Source organism: Pipistrellus hanaki (genome assembly GCF_964339955.1).
Source record: "Pipistrellus hanaki genome assembly, chromosome: 10".
Taxonomy (NCBI): Eukaryota; Metazoa; Chordata; class Mammalia; order Chiroptera; family Vespertilionidae; genus Pipistrellus; species Pipistrellus hanaki.
Genome location: NC_140512.1, coordinates 23,673,441 through 23,691,891, shown reverse-complemented (window position 1 = coordinate 23,691,891; position 18,451 = coordinate 23,673,441). Strand labels below are relative to the sequence as shown.

Genomic DNA, 18,451 nt, shown 5'->3' with positions numbered 1-18,451 from the left:
TACTTTCAGCATATTTTAGAAATGTAAACTAGTATGATTTATCTTTACTGACAAGTTACTGACAACTGATTACTGAAATGTAATACTTAGTAATTCATACTTAGGTTGATATGTGGTGAAATATCACTGGCTATTATCATAAGGATGTTAGGAAGTAGATTAACATTTAGTTAATATAAGTGTTTTCTATATGATATCTGAAAAAGCAGAAGGTCTTCCAGACTCTATGGGAATGTATCAATTGATGAGGAATTTATGAGATCTGAAGACAATAAAGTCCACTAATGGAGAGTTAAAATTATTCAACCAAAAGTTGCTGCCCAATAAATTCTACTCATCGGTAAGAGTGCTGTACACTTCAGTAGTATATTAAAAACACACAAAGACATTTAGAGAGGATGAAATAAAATAACTGTATTTAGAGAGGATGAAATAAAATAACTGTATTTAGAGAGGATGAAATAAAATAACTGTATATTAAAAACACACAAAGACATTTAGAGAGGATGAAATAAAATAACTGTATATGAAAATAACTGTATATGAAATTCCAATCCCTATCCCGATGGATCTTTATACATTCCACTTGCCTTCTTTGATATCACTAGAATATAAAATATCCCTCTGCTAAAATAAAGCTTCTTTCTGTTCACCTATACTGTCTCTTCGGCTCATAAGTTTCTTCTATAATTTCTACTTGGTTTCTTGTCCATATTTTTGCTATGAATTAATGGTTCTAATAATTCAATCTTGTGTGCCCAATAGGAAAACCATCTAGCAATAACAATAACAATAACAACAACAACAACAACAAAATCTCAGGTGACCCTATGTATGCTACAAAGGTGTGAAGAACAAGTAGCTCTTTATAAATTAAAAAAAATAAATAAAACCACACACATAAGATCACTTTCCTCCCTTCCCCTACCTACCTACACACACATCCCTGAGAAAGAATCTGAAATCTAAGTGTTAGAGATTTTCATGTGGGAAGACTTATTATGTATTCTAATTCTTTCCCTATGTATCGAATCTACTTTTTTTCACCATAATAATACATTATCTTGCCTTAATGATTTTTGGAATAAATGAATATAACTAAATAAGGCAAATCAATGTAGCTCACATATAAAATTGTATATCCCTACTCCTCAAATCATATTTTTGAGGAGTTACCATCCATCTATTAAGTTCTGGACTCGGCATTCTTTTATAAAACAGAACAAGGCCTTCTTGAGTGTTAGATTATGCATTTGGATCTCTGATTTAGTGGAACAGTGTAAAAACCTCTCATAATCAGAACACTCCCTATTGGCTTTACATCTGAAGATCCCCAAGAGTGCTATTTGTCCCAGTGAACATCTGGAACAGATTACATGCAGTTAATTGGCTCCAGGTCGAGCTTGTTACAGACAGTAGCATGCAGTATAACCTATGCAATTCACTAAATCCACCCACTTGAGGTTAAATCGCACCTACTTCTCTCTATAATTCCTCCCAGATGCAGGGCACACATAAGTGTGCAAACAAAATGCATGCACACACGAGCATGCAAGAAGACACACACAAACATGAACTGGAAGATAGCTAAATGTCGATGGATGAGCGGAGAGGTTGTTGGCAATACATTTTACCCATAAATTATTTCAATTAAAAGATAAAGAATTGAATTCAAAAGATTGTTGGGAAGGAAAACAAAGAATCAGGAGCAGCTGATTTTAGAGAGTTGACTGTTTTATAGTAGAAACAATATTTAAAGTCAAATAAAACGTTCCAGCAGGTTCAGGATTTGTGTTTTATTTTGTCCCTCACCCTTAGCATATGTTTCAGCACGTGTAGGTACTTATCAGAATGTCATAGAAGCAAGGAAAGCAGTCCTTTGATATTTAACTTATTTAACAATATTAATGAGTTGGGTTACAAGGAACAGTATGACTACTGTTCATTGAAAACCAAAACATCAATCTTCTTAACTTATAGTGTTGGAGGCACAGGGCATGTCATAGCGATTAATGACCAGTTGGAGGAGTAGATATCTCAATACATAGCCAGGGGCCATTAACCCCAACTGGCCATTAATTCCCAGGAAATGTCCTGTTCTGAAGTCATTATTGCTAATAAAATGCACACATGGAAAATTTCCTCTCTTTTGCCTCTGCATAAACATACATTCACATTACATGCAATGTTGCATGTCATGAAAAAAAAGTAGTATTTCACATGTCCAGAGGCTCAGAAACAACTAAGCCTAATGAGAAATTTAATACCTACTTAAATTCTACATTCAATTTGCCTTTCACTTCTTTTTCAAAGGGTATGACTAGGTGGACGAATACATGCTTGTATGCCAAGGCTGTGGATCTGCTGCAATCAGATAGCTGTGTTCTGCCAACAAGTGGGTATAGGGAAAAGTGAAAGGAACAGGCAAGTGGGATTAGAGAAACCTGATGAATATGGATAGAAGCAGCTCACATGATGTAATGTCAAAGGCAGTGTGCAGTAACAGCGTAGTTTGTGTCATAATATATTAGGTACCAGGACAGGCCTGAGACACATTGAAGAATTAGCTCAAGTTCCTCGTTGGTGTCCCTTCTTTTCTGCCCCACCGGACTATGCAAGGTCTCTGCTTCTCCTCAGCAATTTAACTATGTCTATCATGCTTCTGGCTTTTCATGAACCCTTACGTAGGTTTCCCTGTTTTCTGGAACTGCCTGTTTTTGTATCCCACTCGCCTTTATCTGCCCTCCATGAAACTGCCCTAGTCTTGCTTAAACCTATATGATACTCTCTTGAGCTGTCATCCCTAACATCCCATAAATATCCCAATTTTAGAAATTATTTCATGGTACTTTCTTTTCAGAAAAGAATCTTATCTTTATTCTTTTTTTTAAAATATATTTTATTGATTTTACACAGAGAGGAATTGAGAGGGACAGAGAGTTAGAAATGTCGATGAGAGAGAAACATCGACCAGCTGCCTCTTGCACACCCCCCACTGGGGATGTGCCCGCAACCAAGGTACATGCCCTTGACCGGAATCGAACCTGGGATCCTTCAGTCCGCAGGCCGACGCTCTATCCACTGAGCCAAACCGGTCCTGGCTTATCTTTATTCTTACCTTAATAAATACTTAGGCTTCAGCTAGGGTTTAAATACATACATGCATATATATGTATTTATATATGCTTATATATCATATATATGTATGCGTATATATGCATGCATATAAACACACACACACGCACGTATATGTGTGTGTGTGTGTGTGTGTGTGTGTGTATTTGAGCAAAAGTTAATTAGACCAGCACCAAACCAGAAATGGCTAGGAGCACTCTACCATCAGGAGTCAGGGAGGAGACATATAGAGAAAGTGCAGAAAGGATAGAGAAATAGAAACATCATAAAAGAGAAGCACATCGATTGGCTGCCTCTTGCATGTCCCTTATTGGGGATACAGCCCACAATCCAGGCATGTGCCCTGACTGGGAATAGAACTGGTAGCCTCTTGGCTCATGGGTGGATGCTCAACCACTGAGCCAAACTGGCTGGGCAGAAAGTAAATTATTTCATTGGCTATATTTTAAAGTTTAGTTGGATGTTTGTGATTGGTTGTCTTTGGTGTTTTGAGTTCATAATTTTGAGTCATTCATAGGCTTAGATTTAGGTTTACTAACCATCATGACATTAGAGCTATGCCAATCTAATGCCCTTCTTCTTTAATTAGTTTACTAGCATTAAGTCATTTAATCTATGTAAAGCAATTAAAAAAAAAACCTAGTATATATAAATGCTCAATGAATGTAATTTGTAATTATTATTATTAGGATTAGTTTAAAATATGTGAGTTTTGATTTTTTTCATATTTTAACAAAGATAACCAAGGCAGCTTCTTTATAGCAATCTTGTTAATAACCACCTACTTCCTCTTATAAACCCTTTATTTTACAGTTAGTTTTTCTATTCAGTGCTCTCCTGTGTATAACTGTATTTGGTGCAACTAAGATTACATTGTCTCAGGCCCTTACCTGTTCATCTCTAATTTTCCCAGTTTTAGGTAGACTTTGTAAATATCTTTAAAGTCACAAGAGAAGAACTCTTCAAGAAGATAGCTTTTATTTGTTTTTGCTTGGGGGATCTCTTCTTTTGACAATAATATGGGAAAAGAGTAGGCTTCTGCCAGTGTTTTTATCTGATTAAAGAATTCAAATTACAGGAAGAAATGGCTCCTTCTACATTTGAATAGCTTTAGAAGAAGATATGCTAATTAGCATAAATTGTTGATTTTAAGTTATACACTCATTTCCACAACTGAGTAAAGCCAGGCATGGATTTTATTATTCATTTCTGATTCATTTCGCTGGCAAAAATTTGTAAGAGCAAAACAAGAGAGAAGGAGCAGTTGTTTTTAAATCTATATATATTCATAAATTTATGACTAAGACTTGGAAAAATCTGCAAAATGCTGTATTATTAATAATAGTTCTTTTCTTATTTTTAGCTTGTTTCCACTGTTTCAAAGAGAACATTGTTTTCATCATGAATGCTAATAAAGATGAGAGACCAAAGTCCAAAAGCTACTATTTTTACTTTTTTCATGCCTTGATGATGCTAAGCATGACCATGCTGTTTCTTCCGGTCATTGGAACTTCTAAGCAAAATATTCCACGGCTCAAGCTAACCTACAAAGGTAAGTGTGTAAATGTTTTCAGATTTTCTTTTTAATTATTGTATTTCTTTTATTTAGAAATGCATGCTGACTTCACTGACATGTTTATTGTATGGGCATTAGTTAATAAAAATATTATAGAACACAAAGACCAATCACTTATTATTTTTGTGAAGAAAATAGATACTGTATGTGTATATGCAATTTACATTCCATTTCTTACATGATCAACTACTTAGGAGTATAATTATGAGATTTTGGTCAGCACGTTGTAATCAATTTTGTATTAAAACAAATCAATCTCTAAAAAAAGAAAAAATATTTCATATAGCTGCTATCAATTAGTTTATCCCTAGAGGATATACATTTTTAAAAACAGTAAGATATCATCAAAAAAATTAACACACTGATGTATACCTTTAACATCTCAAACATGTACATATTTTATTATTTTAAGGTAGTATGAAAGGCTTAAAAGGATGTGAGAACTATTTCAGATATGAAATATGCTAAGCTAATTGCTTTTAATATTTAAATTAATATAAAAGCAACGTTTATAAGACTGAGCCAAAACCGGGTTGGCTCAGTGGATAGTGCGTCGGTCTGCGGACTGAAAGGTCCCGTGTTTGAATCCGGTCAAGGGCATGTACCTTGGTTGCGGGCACATGCCTGGTATGGGGTGTGCAGGAGGCAGCTGGTCGATGTCTCTGTCTCATCAATGTTTCTAGCTCTCTCTCTCTCCTCTCCCTTCCTCTCTGTAAAAAATCAATAAAATATATTTAAAAAAAATAAAAGCAAAGTTTATGTAAGTTATACTCAATAATCTTATGTATATGTATGTGTAAAAGATATATGCATATATTTACATGTGAGAGAGAAGACAGAGAGTGCCAAGTTTTATGCTCAAAGATTTCTTTTTGTTCCCTTTTCTATGATATACCTTTGGCTTCTTTCATACCTTAACTAATGAGAGGAATGTAGGGGGCTCAGACTTCTCTATTCTGAAGTTGGCAGGTAAAAGATTACACTGGGGGTTTTAATATCCTCTAATATTCAAGACAGCTTATTTTCAGCTTAAATTAAATATCAATTATAAAAGCTAAATTGATATCAAATAAAAGTGTTAGTGGAATGAGCATATTATACACATTACACATTTTTATATGTTGGTATTTGTTTGGAATTTATATCATGAATTAAAGAGTTAAGGTAAGATACTTTTTTAGTTTTTAGTTTTTAGTTTTATAGTCTCATTGAATTTCTAGAACAGATAAAACTAATCTATGGTTAAAAAAATCAGAACATAGCCTTTTTGTGGTCAAAGGGAAGATAATTAAAAATGGATAAGAGAGGAAACTTTTTGGGATTATGAAAATGTTCTCTATTCTGATTAACATGTCAGTCACTGAAGTATTGGGTCGGCAACTAAGTAATTGCGGATTTTTTAAAGAAAATCAAAGACAATTTTTTCATGGAACAAAATAAGTTTATTCTGTAATGTATTGCCCATTTTGATCAATGACCTTTTGCCATCTTTCAGGCAGCATCATAATCCCACGTTCAAAAAACTTCTGGTTTTTATTAGCAAAAAAATGAATCAGGTACGATTTGACATCATCATCATTATTGAAATTTTTACCATTCAAGGAGTTTTGTAAAGATCGAAACAAAAAGTAATCAGATGGTGCAAGGTCAGGACTATATGGTGGATGTGGCAAAACATCCCAACCAAGCTCCATTAATTTTTGCCAAGTGACCAAAGATGTGTGTGGCCTTGCAGTGTCATGATGGAATACAACACCTTTTCGATTTGTCAATTCGGGCCGCTTTTCTTCAACTGCATTGTTTAATTTCGTTAGTTGTTCAATGTAGACATCAGAATTGATCGTTTGGTTGGGTGGTAAGAGTTCAAAGTAGACAATTCCTTTGTAATCCCACCAAACTGATAACAAAACCTTCTTTTGATGAATATCAGCTTTTGATGTTGTTTGAGTTGGTTCACCTGGCCTGCTCCACGATCTTTTCCGCTTGATATTGTTGTAAACAACCCATTTTTCATCGCCAGTTATCAGTCGTTTTAAAAATGGATCATTTTCATTACGTTTCTTTAGCAAATCGCAGCTGCTAATGCGTTGCGTTAACTGTGATTCTTTCAGTTCGTGAGGAACCCATGTATCGAGTTTTTGAACATAGCCAAGTTGTTTTAAGTGATTTTCAATGCATGTATGTGATACATGAAGCTTCTCTGCAATCTCACGTGTTGTACTGTGACAGTCCGAATTGATTATTGCTTTGATTAGGGCGTCATCAACTTCAACTGGACGACCAGAGCGTTTTTCATCTTTGAGTGAAAAATCACCAGAACGAAATTTGGCAAACCAATTTTGACACTGCCGTTCTTTTAAGGCTTCGTCACCATAAACAGCACATAACTTTTTATGAGCTTGCGATGCGTTTTTCCCTTTGAGGAAATAAAAAAGCAAAATATGACGAAAATGTTCCTTTTGATTTTCCATTTTTCAACGAACGCCAAACGAAAACTACAAAACAGATCAAAAAACTTTTTTTACTGATTAACAGCTGAATAGCCAACTATCAAATAACAAAATGTGTTTTACATTTGTACTACGTCCGCAAACCTAAAAATTCAACTGAAGCCATATATGTGTGAAACCCGCAATTACTTAGCTGCCGACCCAATATATGGATATTTTACAACCCTTCATATTGCACATGTCCAATTTGTTTATTTACCTGTACTTAAAATTACCTTAAGAACAGAACATAAATATGAAAACTACATGGAAAGTTTGCAAACAAAGATATTAAGGGAAAAGGGGAAACATCTGATTCTAAACTAGTGAATAACACAAGAATGTTGCATTGATAAGGTGAATAATGTAAAATAAGTCAGACTTGCAAAAAACTTTATTAGTAGTTAATAATCAGTAACTATGGATTCATTAGGAGCAAAGTATTGGTATAAGGAATGTGTGTGAATTGTGTCATTTCATTCTCACCACCATCCTGTGAGATGGGGATCATTACCATTCCTTTCACTATGTATAAAGTTACAGAGGTGCTGAGAAATTGAGAAATGTGCCAATATCCCAAATTAGTGCGTGGTTCAGCTCCTGCATCAAACCATGCTTCAGAGGACCTGCATGCCTAATCCTGTTTCTCAGGCCCAAGACATCAGTGGTTCTTCCCGGAGGCACTTGCCTCCCAGAGTGAACTTTAAAGTTGGAAGAAGCATCATGCTGGTATTTAACCAACTGAATGTATGAGTTTCAATCGTTAAAATTGAATGGAGTTGAAGAAGACTGCATGCTTTGTTTAAGATCACTGGGTGACCAAAAAAAGAAAAAAACAAATCACTGTATGGCCAGAACAGAAGTTCAGATTTGTGGGATTCTATGCCCTTTGATAAACTTATGGAAAAAATATAAGTAGATTGCCATTATGATAATTTGTCTTCATAATCAAATTTTTATACAAGTGATTACTCAAATGCAGTAAGCTAATCATTTAAAAAATAAATAATTAAAAATAAAAAGGCATTAACTAAGTTTTTCCCTAGGTAGAGTTTTTTTGTTTGTTTGTTTTTTTTATATTAATAAATGTTTTTGGACTTGGAATCAACCTTATAAGAGTTTAAAATATTTTTTTATATATCTCTTACAGATTCTCAGACCCCTCTCAGCACCTAGTGGTTATATATAAGGAGATATAAGTGTTGGATTGATTAGACTTTAAGAACTAGTATTTTTATGGTTCTTATATTCAGGATACTTATGGAATGTTATAATTGTTAGGTTTTGATCTATATGTAGGTCATATAATACATATCAAAGGCTGCTAAACAGTAGCAAAGATTAAATGCAGGGTAGGAATTATAGAAATTGCCTCCCAACTCAAGCTCAATAGTGATACACAGGCATAGGCACATTCTAGCTGGCTCCCAGCAGCTTCTAGTAGTCATTGATTTCCAGAATACATATATTCTGAGGCTAATGTGCTAAGTGTCTGACTGTCCAACCGGTCACTATGACACACACTGACCACCAGGGAGCAGATGCTAAACGCAGGAGCTGCCTTGAAGTGCACTGGCCATTTACAGAGAAATGGCATTGCGGACCTGGCGCCTACAAAGCAACACTCGGCTTCTCCCAAGTGAGACAGGCCCTGCCACCACCCCGGAGTGACACCCCACCAAATTGCAGCCAATGCTGCTGAGACTCCATGGTACAAAATGTGGCCCACAGCCCAGCCCAGCCGGGAAACGGTGGCTGTGGGCTCCAGGTAATGACACCATGTAGCAATGCCTGGCTTCCTCTCCCTAAAGACTAGCCTCCTTGGAGTTTCTTCAGCCCAGGAACATGACTTGCTTTATAGCCAGTTACCATTTTATACTTTAACCAAATGTTTGTGAAGCGTTTTCCCATGCCTCGTCTCATTTGATACTTGCAGAAGTCCTGGAATAGGTAGATAGAAGACTCAGTGGAATCCTATTTCTTTTCATTAGCCAGAAAATGGAGATTTAGAAAGTTTAGAAATTTGACCCAACTGAAAAGAAGAAATGGTAGACCTTGAAAATGACTTTAGTTTTTCTCACTGCGGAGAATATAGTCAAACACTGCTGCAGTTAAATGTTTTACCTTTTGTTTTCCTTGCGTGATCTATAATAATAATCTGCTTCTTATTGATATTTACTCCTGTGTTGCTGACAATTACCCGAAAGAGAAGTTGGAGTGCTTCACTAGGCTGGAAAAAGTTTAGCTAAATCAGAAAGCAGGTCTAATTAAGGAAGTTTATATATATATATATATAGCTCTCACTGGAGCTAATTGCACGTGCGTGTTTTGATCTGTCATTGTTGATTGAGAATTTGGTTGACACTTCTATCATAAAGGGCAAATAGCGATATTAAAATATGTATTCTAATCAATTTCCTTTCAACGTGCACAAATTCGTGCACTGTGCCACTAGTATACTAATAATAGAGTAGTCACCTTGGCTTGGAGAATTAGTCACAACTTTTACTACTCTTTCCACTATAAAGCTTGGAAATCATCATGTAGACCTATGCAGTCTACATTTCTCCTCCACTTTAAAAAGTGTCAGCAGTTTTCTTATCAACCTCTTCTGTACTATATCTGAGAGTTTAGAAAGAAAGAAGTTCAAATCGTGACATGCTGCTTTTTAACAATGGACTATTCTTGAATATACAATGTGATGACATAAAAATTGTTAACTTAGTGTAATGGTGAGAAGATTGCTTATATTAACATTTTCTACCTTTATGATAATAATCACAACTCTCCTTTGGCATTTTCTCTCTTTCTCTTATAATTCTGATTAATGAATTGAGATCAACTGGTACCACCCATTGCTTCAACAGTTTTAGCAGAGTGTAAAAGTTTATACTTTGGCACTAAAACACTGGCAGAATAGAATGTGAGGTTAGAAAAATAATCCAAAATTAAAAATTAAGTTGGGTTTAAAACTAATTTCAATGAACACAAAATCAGCTTTGTTTTCTTTGCTTTCCTTAACTCATGCAGCCAGTGTCATTGTGTCAGCTCTTTGAAACATCTGGAAGATTATTTTGAGGGATTTCCTAAAGGCCAACAGAAACATAACAACCATTTTATCCAAGGAATGCTTTTTGATAAAGACTTAGCTTTGGACAGCTAAATCCACAGGAGCTTGTTTGCTTCTATTGTTGTATAAAGAGACTTCTATTCAGTTGCATATTTTGAATTCTTGTACATTTACTCACACTAAATTTGTTTCTTGAGTAATGAGTCAGGAGCCCTGAGTCAGGGTGTTCTATATTTCTGGATTTTGTGTTATACAATATGTATATTTTATTATACATATATATTCCTATAAGGTGGGCTTCTCACAGTGACTTGTAAGTTTATACTATAGATGAAATAAAAATAATTTAATTTGAGAGGTAACCTACTTCAATCTTTTCAATCTTGTAGCAGTGTAAACATTTTCTTTTTAAAAAAATATATTTTATTGATTTTTTTTTCTTTTTTTTTTTAGAGAGAGAGGAAAGGAGAGGGATAGAGAACTAGAAACATCTATGAGAGAGAAACATGGAGCAGCTGCCTCCTGCACACCCCCTATTGGGGATGTGCTGCCCGCAACCAAGGTACATGCCCTTGACCGGAATCAAACCCAGGACCCTTCAGTCCGCAGGCTGATGCTCTATCCACTGAGCCAAACCAGTTTCAGCGGTGTAAACATTTTCTAACTCACAATCATCATGAAGGAACTCATATGGCTTAAGGATATTTTTACATAGAATCACTAGTTTCTTCAGTGTTATTTGTTTGAAAACCCCAGTAGATGAGACAAGTAACATAGCTAAAGAGAAAATGGACCAAAAAAAAAAAAAAAAGGAAGAGAAGATGAAAGTTAATCAATTTTATAAAGATTTATTCCTTAAGATAAATGTTGTTTCTTTTCCCTTTTTTTTTTACTTCTTCTCTCTAGTCTTTCTTTTCATTTTACTATTTTAAATTTTAGAATTGACTTTCATTTAATGGCTTACAATAGAGATATAGATCTGTCATATACATATATATGCACACACATAAATAGTATATTATATGTATACACACACACACACACACACACACATATATATATATATATATATATATATATATATATATATACACACACACATATATATGGTCTGATTCTCTATTATTATTGAATTTATTGGGATAACATTGGTAAATAAAAAATATATAAGTTTCAGGAATACAATTTCTATAATACATCATCTGTATATTATATAGTATGTTTACTACCCCAAGTTTATATAGTATGTTTTCAAACTACATTCTTTAGAGTCTGGTATAATAAGCATTCAGGTATCAATTCCATTCCAATATTTTCCTTACAAAAATCTTGCTATCTCAAAAAATTACAGTAAATCTACAAAGCACCAGTTAGTCAACACTGAACCCACACGTATAAGACATCAGAAAGGAAACCAACCCACTTAACATTTACCATATATTCATCCAGTCTACAAATATGTATTGAACAATCACTGTACCTCACACTGTCCTATGTCAGAGAAAAGTCACTATCCTCTTTTAATTTCTTTTTTAGGTAGAGATACAGACAATGAACAGGTAACCAAACAAATGAATATTATTTAAAATAGTGGAAGTGCTATGAAGAATATGAAGCAATAGAATGACTGGGTCCATGTGCCCTACAAAAATGTATCACAAAGTTTGATGACACCCTGAAAACCATTTTCTTTATACCCATTTTATAGATAAGAAACCTGAGGCTCAGAGTCTTAAGGCCTTGCCCCAAAGCAAAAAGCTATTGCATGACAGAACTAACTTACGTGATTTCATCATTCTAGTTCAAGGCCCATGATCTTGACACCTTGTGTGCCCTTGAGATAAACATCGTGTGTTCAGGAACACAAATATCATGATATATAAAAAATACACTGTTTTATTTTCACTCTTTTGGCAGTATGTTTTTTCAATAACTATCATTAGTAATAATTATTTTTTGCTCCTCAAAACTTATATGTTTTCTCTATGGGGGAAAAAAACCAACAACTAGAAATCACCTTTAAAATTTTTATCTCCAGTTGTATAACTGAACATTGATCTATATTTGATAGAATATTTTTTGGTTTTGTTTCAGTTTTGTGATAAATGAGTGGATATGTCTATATATTTTTCTTCCCTTAAAAGTTACTCTGGCCCTAACCGGTTTGGCTCAGTGGATAGAGCATTGGCCTGCAGATTGAAGGGTCCCAAGTTCGATTCTGGTCAAGGGCATGTACCTTGGTTGCGGGCACATACCAATCATCAATGTTTCTCTCTCATCAATGTTTCTAACTATATCCCCCTCTCTCTCCTTTCCTCTCTGTAAAAAATCAATAAAATATATATTTTAAAAATTACTCTGTTTAGCTGTGAAGTGCAGGATGTGTCTTAAGTAGAAATTCATGGCTATTTGATTCATCTAACTTGTTTGATTTGACTCACCCCGTGTTCAGCAAACAGCGGCTCTTGGGCCCTTGAGTGTGGCTCTTACACAAAATACCATGGCCTGGTGAGTCTATTTTGAAGAAGTTGTGTTAGAAGTTTAAAAAATGTGGCTCTCAAAAGAAATTTCAATCGTTGTACTGTTGATACTTGGCTCTGTTGACTAATGAGTTTGCCGAGGACTAGACTAACCCAATGTTAGTTCAATGATCTCAATTTGGTATAGCAGGGGAAGAAAGCAGGCTCTGAAGCCAAACTGCTAGGTATTAACCGCTGTTACTAGTTGTGGTATTTTGGACATTTATTTCTGTGCTGCAGTTTTCTTATCCACAGCAGTGTAAATCTAACAGTAAATCTAAATGCATTCAGTAATTTAATTATAATAAGGTTGTTTGTGAAGGTTGATCCACATAAAGCGCCTAAAACAGTGTTGGGAAAGTAAGCACTTAATATGTTGGCAATCATTATTTTTTGTGTGAAATATCATTATCATGCTAGATGTTAATGGTTGTTCCCAGACTAGAGTTTCCCCTATGTAAATAAAATTTGAAAAATATTATATAGTTTTCTCCTGGGGTTTACAGCATATATTAAAATTGCTTTTACTCCCAGAGCATTTTTCTACTACAGTTAGTTTCCCTCAGTCAAGCACCACCCACAGATTGTGAATTTATTTAAGGTACTTTCCAGGATTTTTACCTCGTGGTCGTCTAGTTGTTAACAAGCTCTTACTGTTAAAAAGGTCATTGTTGACCTTGATTAGTGTCTTTGAGTGGTTGGTAGCCCTCAAAGTTGGTTAAAAATGAATCATAAAATCATTCAGGAGGTCAGACATGTAGTCTGGGTTTTTCTTTTTTTTCCTTTTTTAATAGTGGGAAAAGATGATGGCTTGCTATAAAATTGTCCCCTTAAAGTACTTATGAAGAAGCATTATCAATCTTATAGTAAGAATTCCCATATATATATACATTTTTCTATGAAGTAAGGGGGTGGATGTGCCATTTTTGAATGGGTTCACTGGTTTACCCAGACATATTTTCTCTAAACCGAGGCTGTGCAATTGGGCTTCCTCCATAGGTTTAAGAGTTCAAGGATAATTTTACTCTGTACACATTTGATATTCCACAGTCAACAGTTCATAACAATAGATTCTGAGTGTTCCCCATGTTTCCGGCCTTGTTCTGTCAACGAGAGGATATATCAGCAAACAGAAGAGGCAAAATTCCCTGTCATCACGTAGTTTATATTCTGACTAGAGGCCCAATGCATGAAATTAGTGTAAGAGTAGGCCTTCCTTGCCCTGGCTACTGGCACTGGCTTCCCTCTGGCACCTAGGACCCAGGCTTCCCTCACAGCCCTGGCTTTGTCCGGAATACTGTCCTGTGTAATTAGCACATTACACTTTTATTATTATAGACATGGAAAGGCAGACTATACATAAGTACAATACATAAGCAAGATAGGAGATGATAAGTGCTATGGTAGAGAATACGATGAGGAATGTTCACTAAAGACTGGTAAGGTGTAATAATCAGGGAAGATCTCACTAGAGTGTGATGTTTGCACAGATATTTAAAGAACAGTCTAAAGTCCTGCAGATAATTGGGAAAGAAACAGCAAATGCAGAGTTCCTGAGGTAAAAAGGTATCTGGCATGTTCAAGGATCCTAAGGAAGACAGTATGACTAAACCTGAAAGAAGATTGGTTAAATTAGAGAATTAACAGAAGGCAAGATTAGTCCTAGCACTGCTGCCATTATTAAAACATTGATTTTTCATCTGTGTTATGGAAATTCACTGGAGAATTTTGAGCACAGAGGGAACATGAGCTGACTCACGTTATAGATTCAGTCTGGTTTCTGTATTGTGAATACACGGAAAAGGAAAGAGCAGGGAAATAGGGAATCAAGTGTGAAACCACTGTTGCAGTGTAGGAAGAAGAATATAAAGACAGAGCCCACAGCATTTGTTGATGGATTGGATATGGAATAAGAGGAAGAGATATAAAATATGACTCCATAGGTGTTTTTATTTGTTTTTGGTTTAAGGACGAAGTTACTATTAGTTGAGATGGAAAAGATGGTAAAAGAAGTTGGATTGGGGAGATGAAGTGGGCATATTTGCTTTAGAAGGCTATTAGATATCTAAGTGAGATGTCAAGAAGGTATCTGAGTATATAACTTCTGGAATTTACGGGAGATGTCAATTGAAGATATGAATTTGGCAGTTAGCCTATCAACATTTTTACATCTATGAGACTCTGCGAGATGACTAAGGAATGTAAAAGAATTCAAAAGATTGAGTTCTGGGATGCTTTCAAGATAGGAAATTAGAGAAAGGAGGAATAAGCATCAAGTGAACTGAAAAGAAGCACCCAGTGGTGTGGAAGAGAAATCAGACATTTACTACAGAGGAAATTAAATTCAAAAAGTAAAGGAAGCCTGGCCAGTGTCGCTCAGTGGTTGAGTGTTGACCCATGAACCAGGAGATCACGGTTCAATTCCTGGTCAGGCAGGACACGTGCCTGGGTTGCGGGCTCAAACCCCCACAGGGGACTTGCAGGAGGCAGCCGATTAATGATTTATTCTTCTCATCATGGATGTTTCTAACTCTCCTTCTCCCTTCCTCTCTCTGAAATTAATAAAAACATATTTTTTTAAAAGTAAAGGAGAAGAGAATATAGTCATATTGAGCTAAAGTGTTATGAAAGATGACACAAATTAACATGGGATTTAACAGTTCATTGCTGTTGATGATACCAGTTTCTGAATGTGGGAGCCATAGTAAAATTAGGATAGATTCTTATAAGTATAGGTCAAGGGACAAGAGACCATTATACATTTTTCAAGGATTTTTTCTGTAGGGGAGACAAGGAGAGTAGTAGTTGGAAGGACAATGTGATCAATAGACTTGTTTTTCAATGTGTTAAGTAACAGCATATTTATAAGCTAATTGAAATTATCTAGGAGAGGAATCATTGATGATTCAGAAGAGATGTGGGACAATTGATGCACTATTGACGAAAATGGTAAAGGAACTCCATTTTTTCCTTCCAAAAAAGACTCTTAGAAAATAAGTTAACAAAAGTGGCTTATGTTACATAATAAACTATTATCTGTTTCATTAACAGCATTGGCTATTGTCAATATGGAAAGAGAGGATAAACATATAGTACAAGGCATTCAAGGAAGAATGTGTTCAATTTGACATAGTGATATAGGTTGTAAGCACTATATATGTTAAGAATATTGATATATAAGGATTTGGAAATTAAGTTCCAAAAAGATTAAATAATAATTCCAGGGTTACATAATAGATAATTTAAAAAAAAATCTGACCCAAGTCTCCTACTTTTCACTTTAATATTATTTGTACTACAACTTGTCTGTATCTAACTCTGCTACTTAAAAATAATTAAAATCTATTTTAGTGTATGTGGAGCTCTGTTCTAAACATTATTGATCTGTGGAGGTTCACAAAGTGGTGGAAGTTATATAATGAGGTAACAGATGCTGTCATTTTGCCACACAAATATTACAAAATGTGTTCCTGGAATTAAGAAGATCCAAAAATGACGGAGGACTGCAGTGGTCAGTGATGCCCTTCAGGCAGGGTCAACGAGACCCAGGTCATGAGACCCTTTGCTTGCGTCTTTGGTTATACATAAATGTGGAAGGCACTTTAGAAGGGCCATAGCTTAAGTAAAGGCAATATTTTGAGGAATTACACCCAGTCAACATTTTTTTGTTTGTTTGTTAAAAAAATGTTTTCTTTGAACAGATCTTACATGTAGTTGGTTTACTATTCTATAAATTACTGAGTAGATAAAAAGTTTTATATGCAACTGCTTGTTTTATGATTTCACTTACCTACAATTTGACTCTCATTCCTTAGGTCTTATTATAGATTTTTTTTACAGTAAAATTCTTTCAATACATGTGTAAAATATAAATTTATGGGCATTTTAACCGTGGATGTTATTGGGTCTTTTTTAACAGAAATTTTGATAAATGGCTCTGTTTCTTAAGAACTAGTAATATACATTTTGTATTTTTGTAAGAGTCCATTAAACATGATGATTTAATTCTATTAACCCAAAAGAGGCATACATTAGAACTAAAGTGCTTTTTACTTAGAAAGAAAGCTACTCATAAAGAGGTTTATTTGTCTAAAGCCACAGTGTGCTAGACACAGTAGAAAAAATAAGATAAATATTTCAGTAATCCCAATGGAATGGTGGAGAGGAAGAAGCAATAGGAGTGAACTTGTCTGTGGGTATATTCCATAAACTTAAGTAGAGTTGTTTTTAAAAAGAACCTTGTTTTTCCAAGTAATGCTAAATCTTATAATATAAACTATAGCGGAAGTGGCTAATGGGGTTAGAGATAGAAGGCATAGATAGATTTTAGCTCTTCCTCTGTTTTTTTTTTTTTTTTTTTTCATGCTGCATTAGAATGGTTATTTGTTCTGAATCTAGATTTTCTCATTTGGACATTAAATAATATAGGGAAGGCTCCTTGGATGTTATAAAGTACAAAATGAATGTTATGCCAAGCTTCAAAGAGAGAGCACAACATATATTATTGAATAAATTGAAGATGTGAATGTAAGGTCTTTAAAAATATAATTATATTCAGGCATCTTGGGTAGAATTTCTGCTGTCACAAGTAACAGGAAATTTACTTAACAGTAATAAATCATAAGTTGTCATCTTTGCATCTTCCTTCCAGGTTAATGCATATTAAATGATTGTACTTTCCTCCTTTATATAAGAAAATAGGGGGAGTGAAAGTTTACACACTTCATGGGTTTCAACCAGTGGTAGGCAAACTGCGGCTCTTGAGCCACGTGTGGCTCTTTGGCCCCTTGAGAGTGGCTCTTCTACAAAATACCACTGCCCAGGCGAGTCTATTTTGAAGAAGTGACATTAGAAGAAGTTTAAAAAATTTTGGCTCTCAAAAGAAATTTTAATCATTGTACTGTTGATATTTGGCTCTGTTGACTAATGAGTCTGGCGACCGCTGGTTTAAACTAAGCAGGTCATTTATTACTTATAGCAATTAAATTCATTATCATTTAAGTTAATTAAGTGAGAGATGTACAGACTTGACCAAAGTAGAATTGTAAAGGGGGAAAAATAATAACTTGGTCATCTTGCATGCATTACTACATGCCATCATTTAAAGGTTGGAGAGAAATTCTCACGTGAAGAAGGAAGGAGTGCACTGGGTATTGTATTCCAGCTGTGGTTCAAGGACCTGTAGCATCAGCACAATCTGGGAGCATGTTAGAAATGCAGAATCTCAGACCCCCCTACCAAACTTCTAAATGAGAATCTTATTTTAACAAGAATCCCAGCTGATTTGGATGCTTATTTAATGCTGAGAAGCACTGCTCTAGAGTAATTTTTCAGAACCCCTCCCCTCCCCACCCACACATGAGCATTTGGAACTGACATCAGGAACCTCTTAGGATTACAAAGCATTAGAGCCACAGTTGGATCTTCAAATGGCACATTAACCTCTCTAAATTATTAATAAGCCTAAAGTAAATCCTGATTTAGAGGGAAGGTGGACAAAAGAACACAAACAAGAGTCCCTAGTTTGAAAATTCATTAGTTAAAAGTTTACTATACTCATGTGCAAGAAATGATCACGAATTACAACGGTAATTTAGACAGTATTCTTATCTACTAGAGGCCTTGTGCACAAAATTCATGCACTTCTGGGGTGGGGGTGTGT

The 18,451-nt window shown here is 35.0% G+C and overlaps 1 protein-coding gene across 1 annotated transcript in view; it reads left to right on the top strand.

Moving 5' to 3' along the window:
* SEMA3D (semaphorin 3D) overlaps positions 1-18,451 on the top strand; it is a 185,615-nt gene that overhangs the window by 55,934 nt on the left and 111,230 nt on the right. The window contains exon 2 of the mRNA XM_084897339.1: positions 4,499-4,687. Within this exon, the coding sequence (XP_084753465.1) occupies positions 4,537-4,687 (151 nt within the window). The 5' untranslated portion in view covers positions 4,499-4,536. The remainder of the gene's footprint in view (positions 1-4,498; positions 4,688-18,451) is intronic.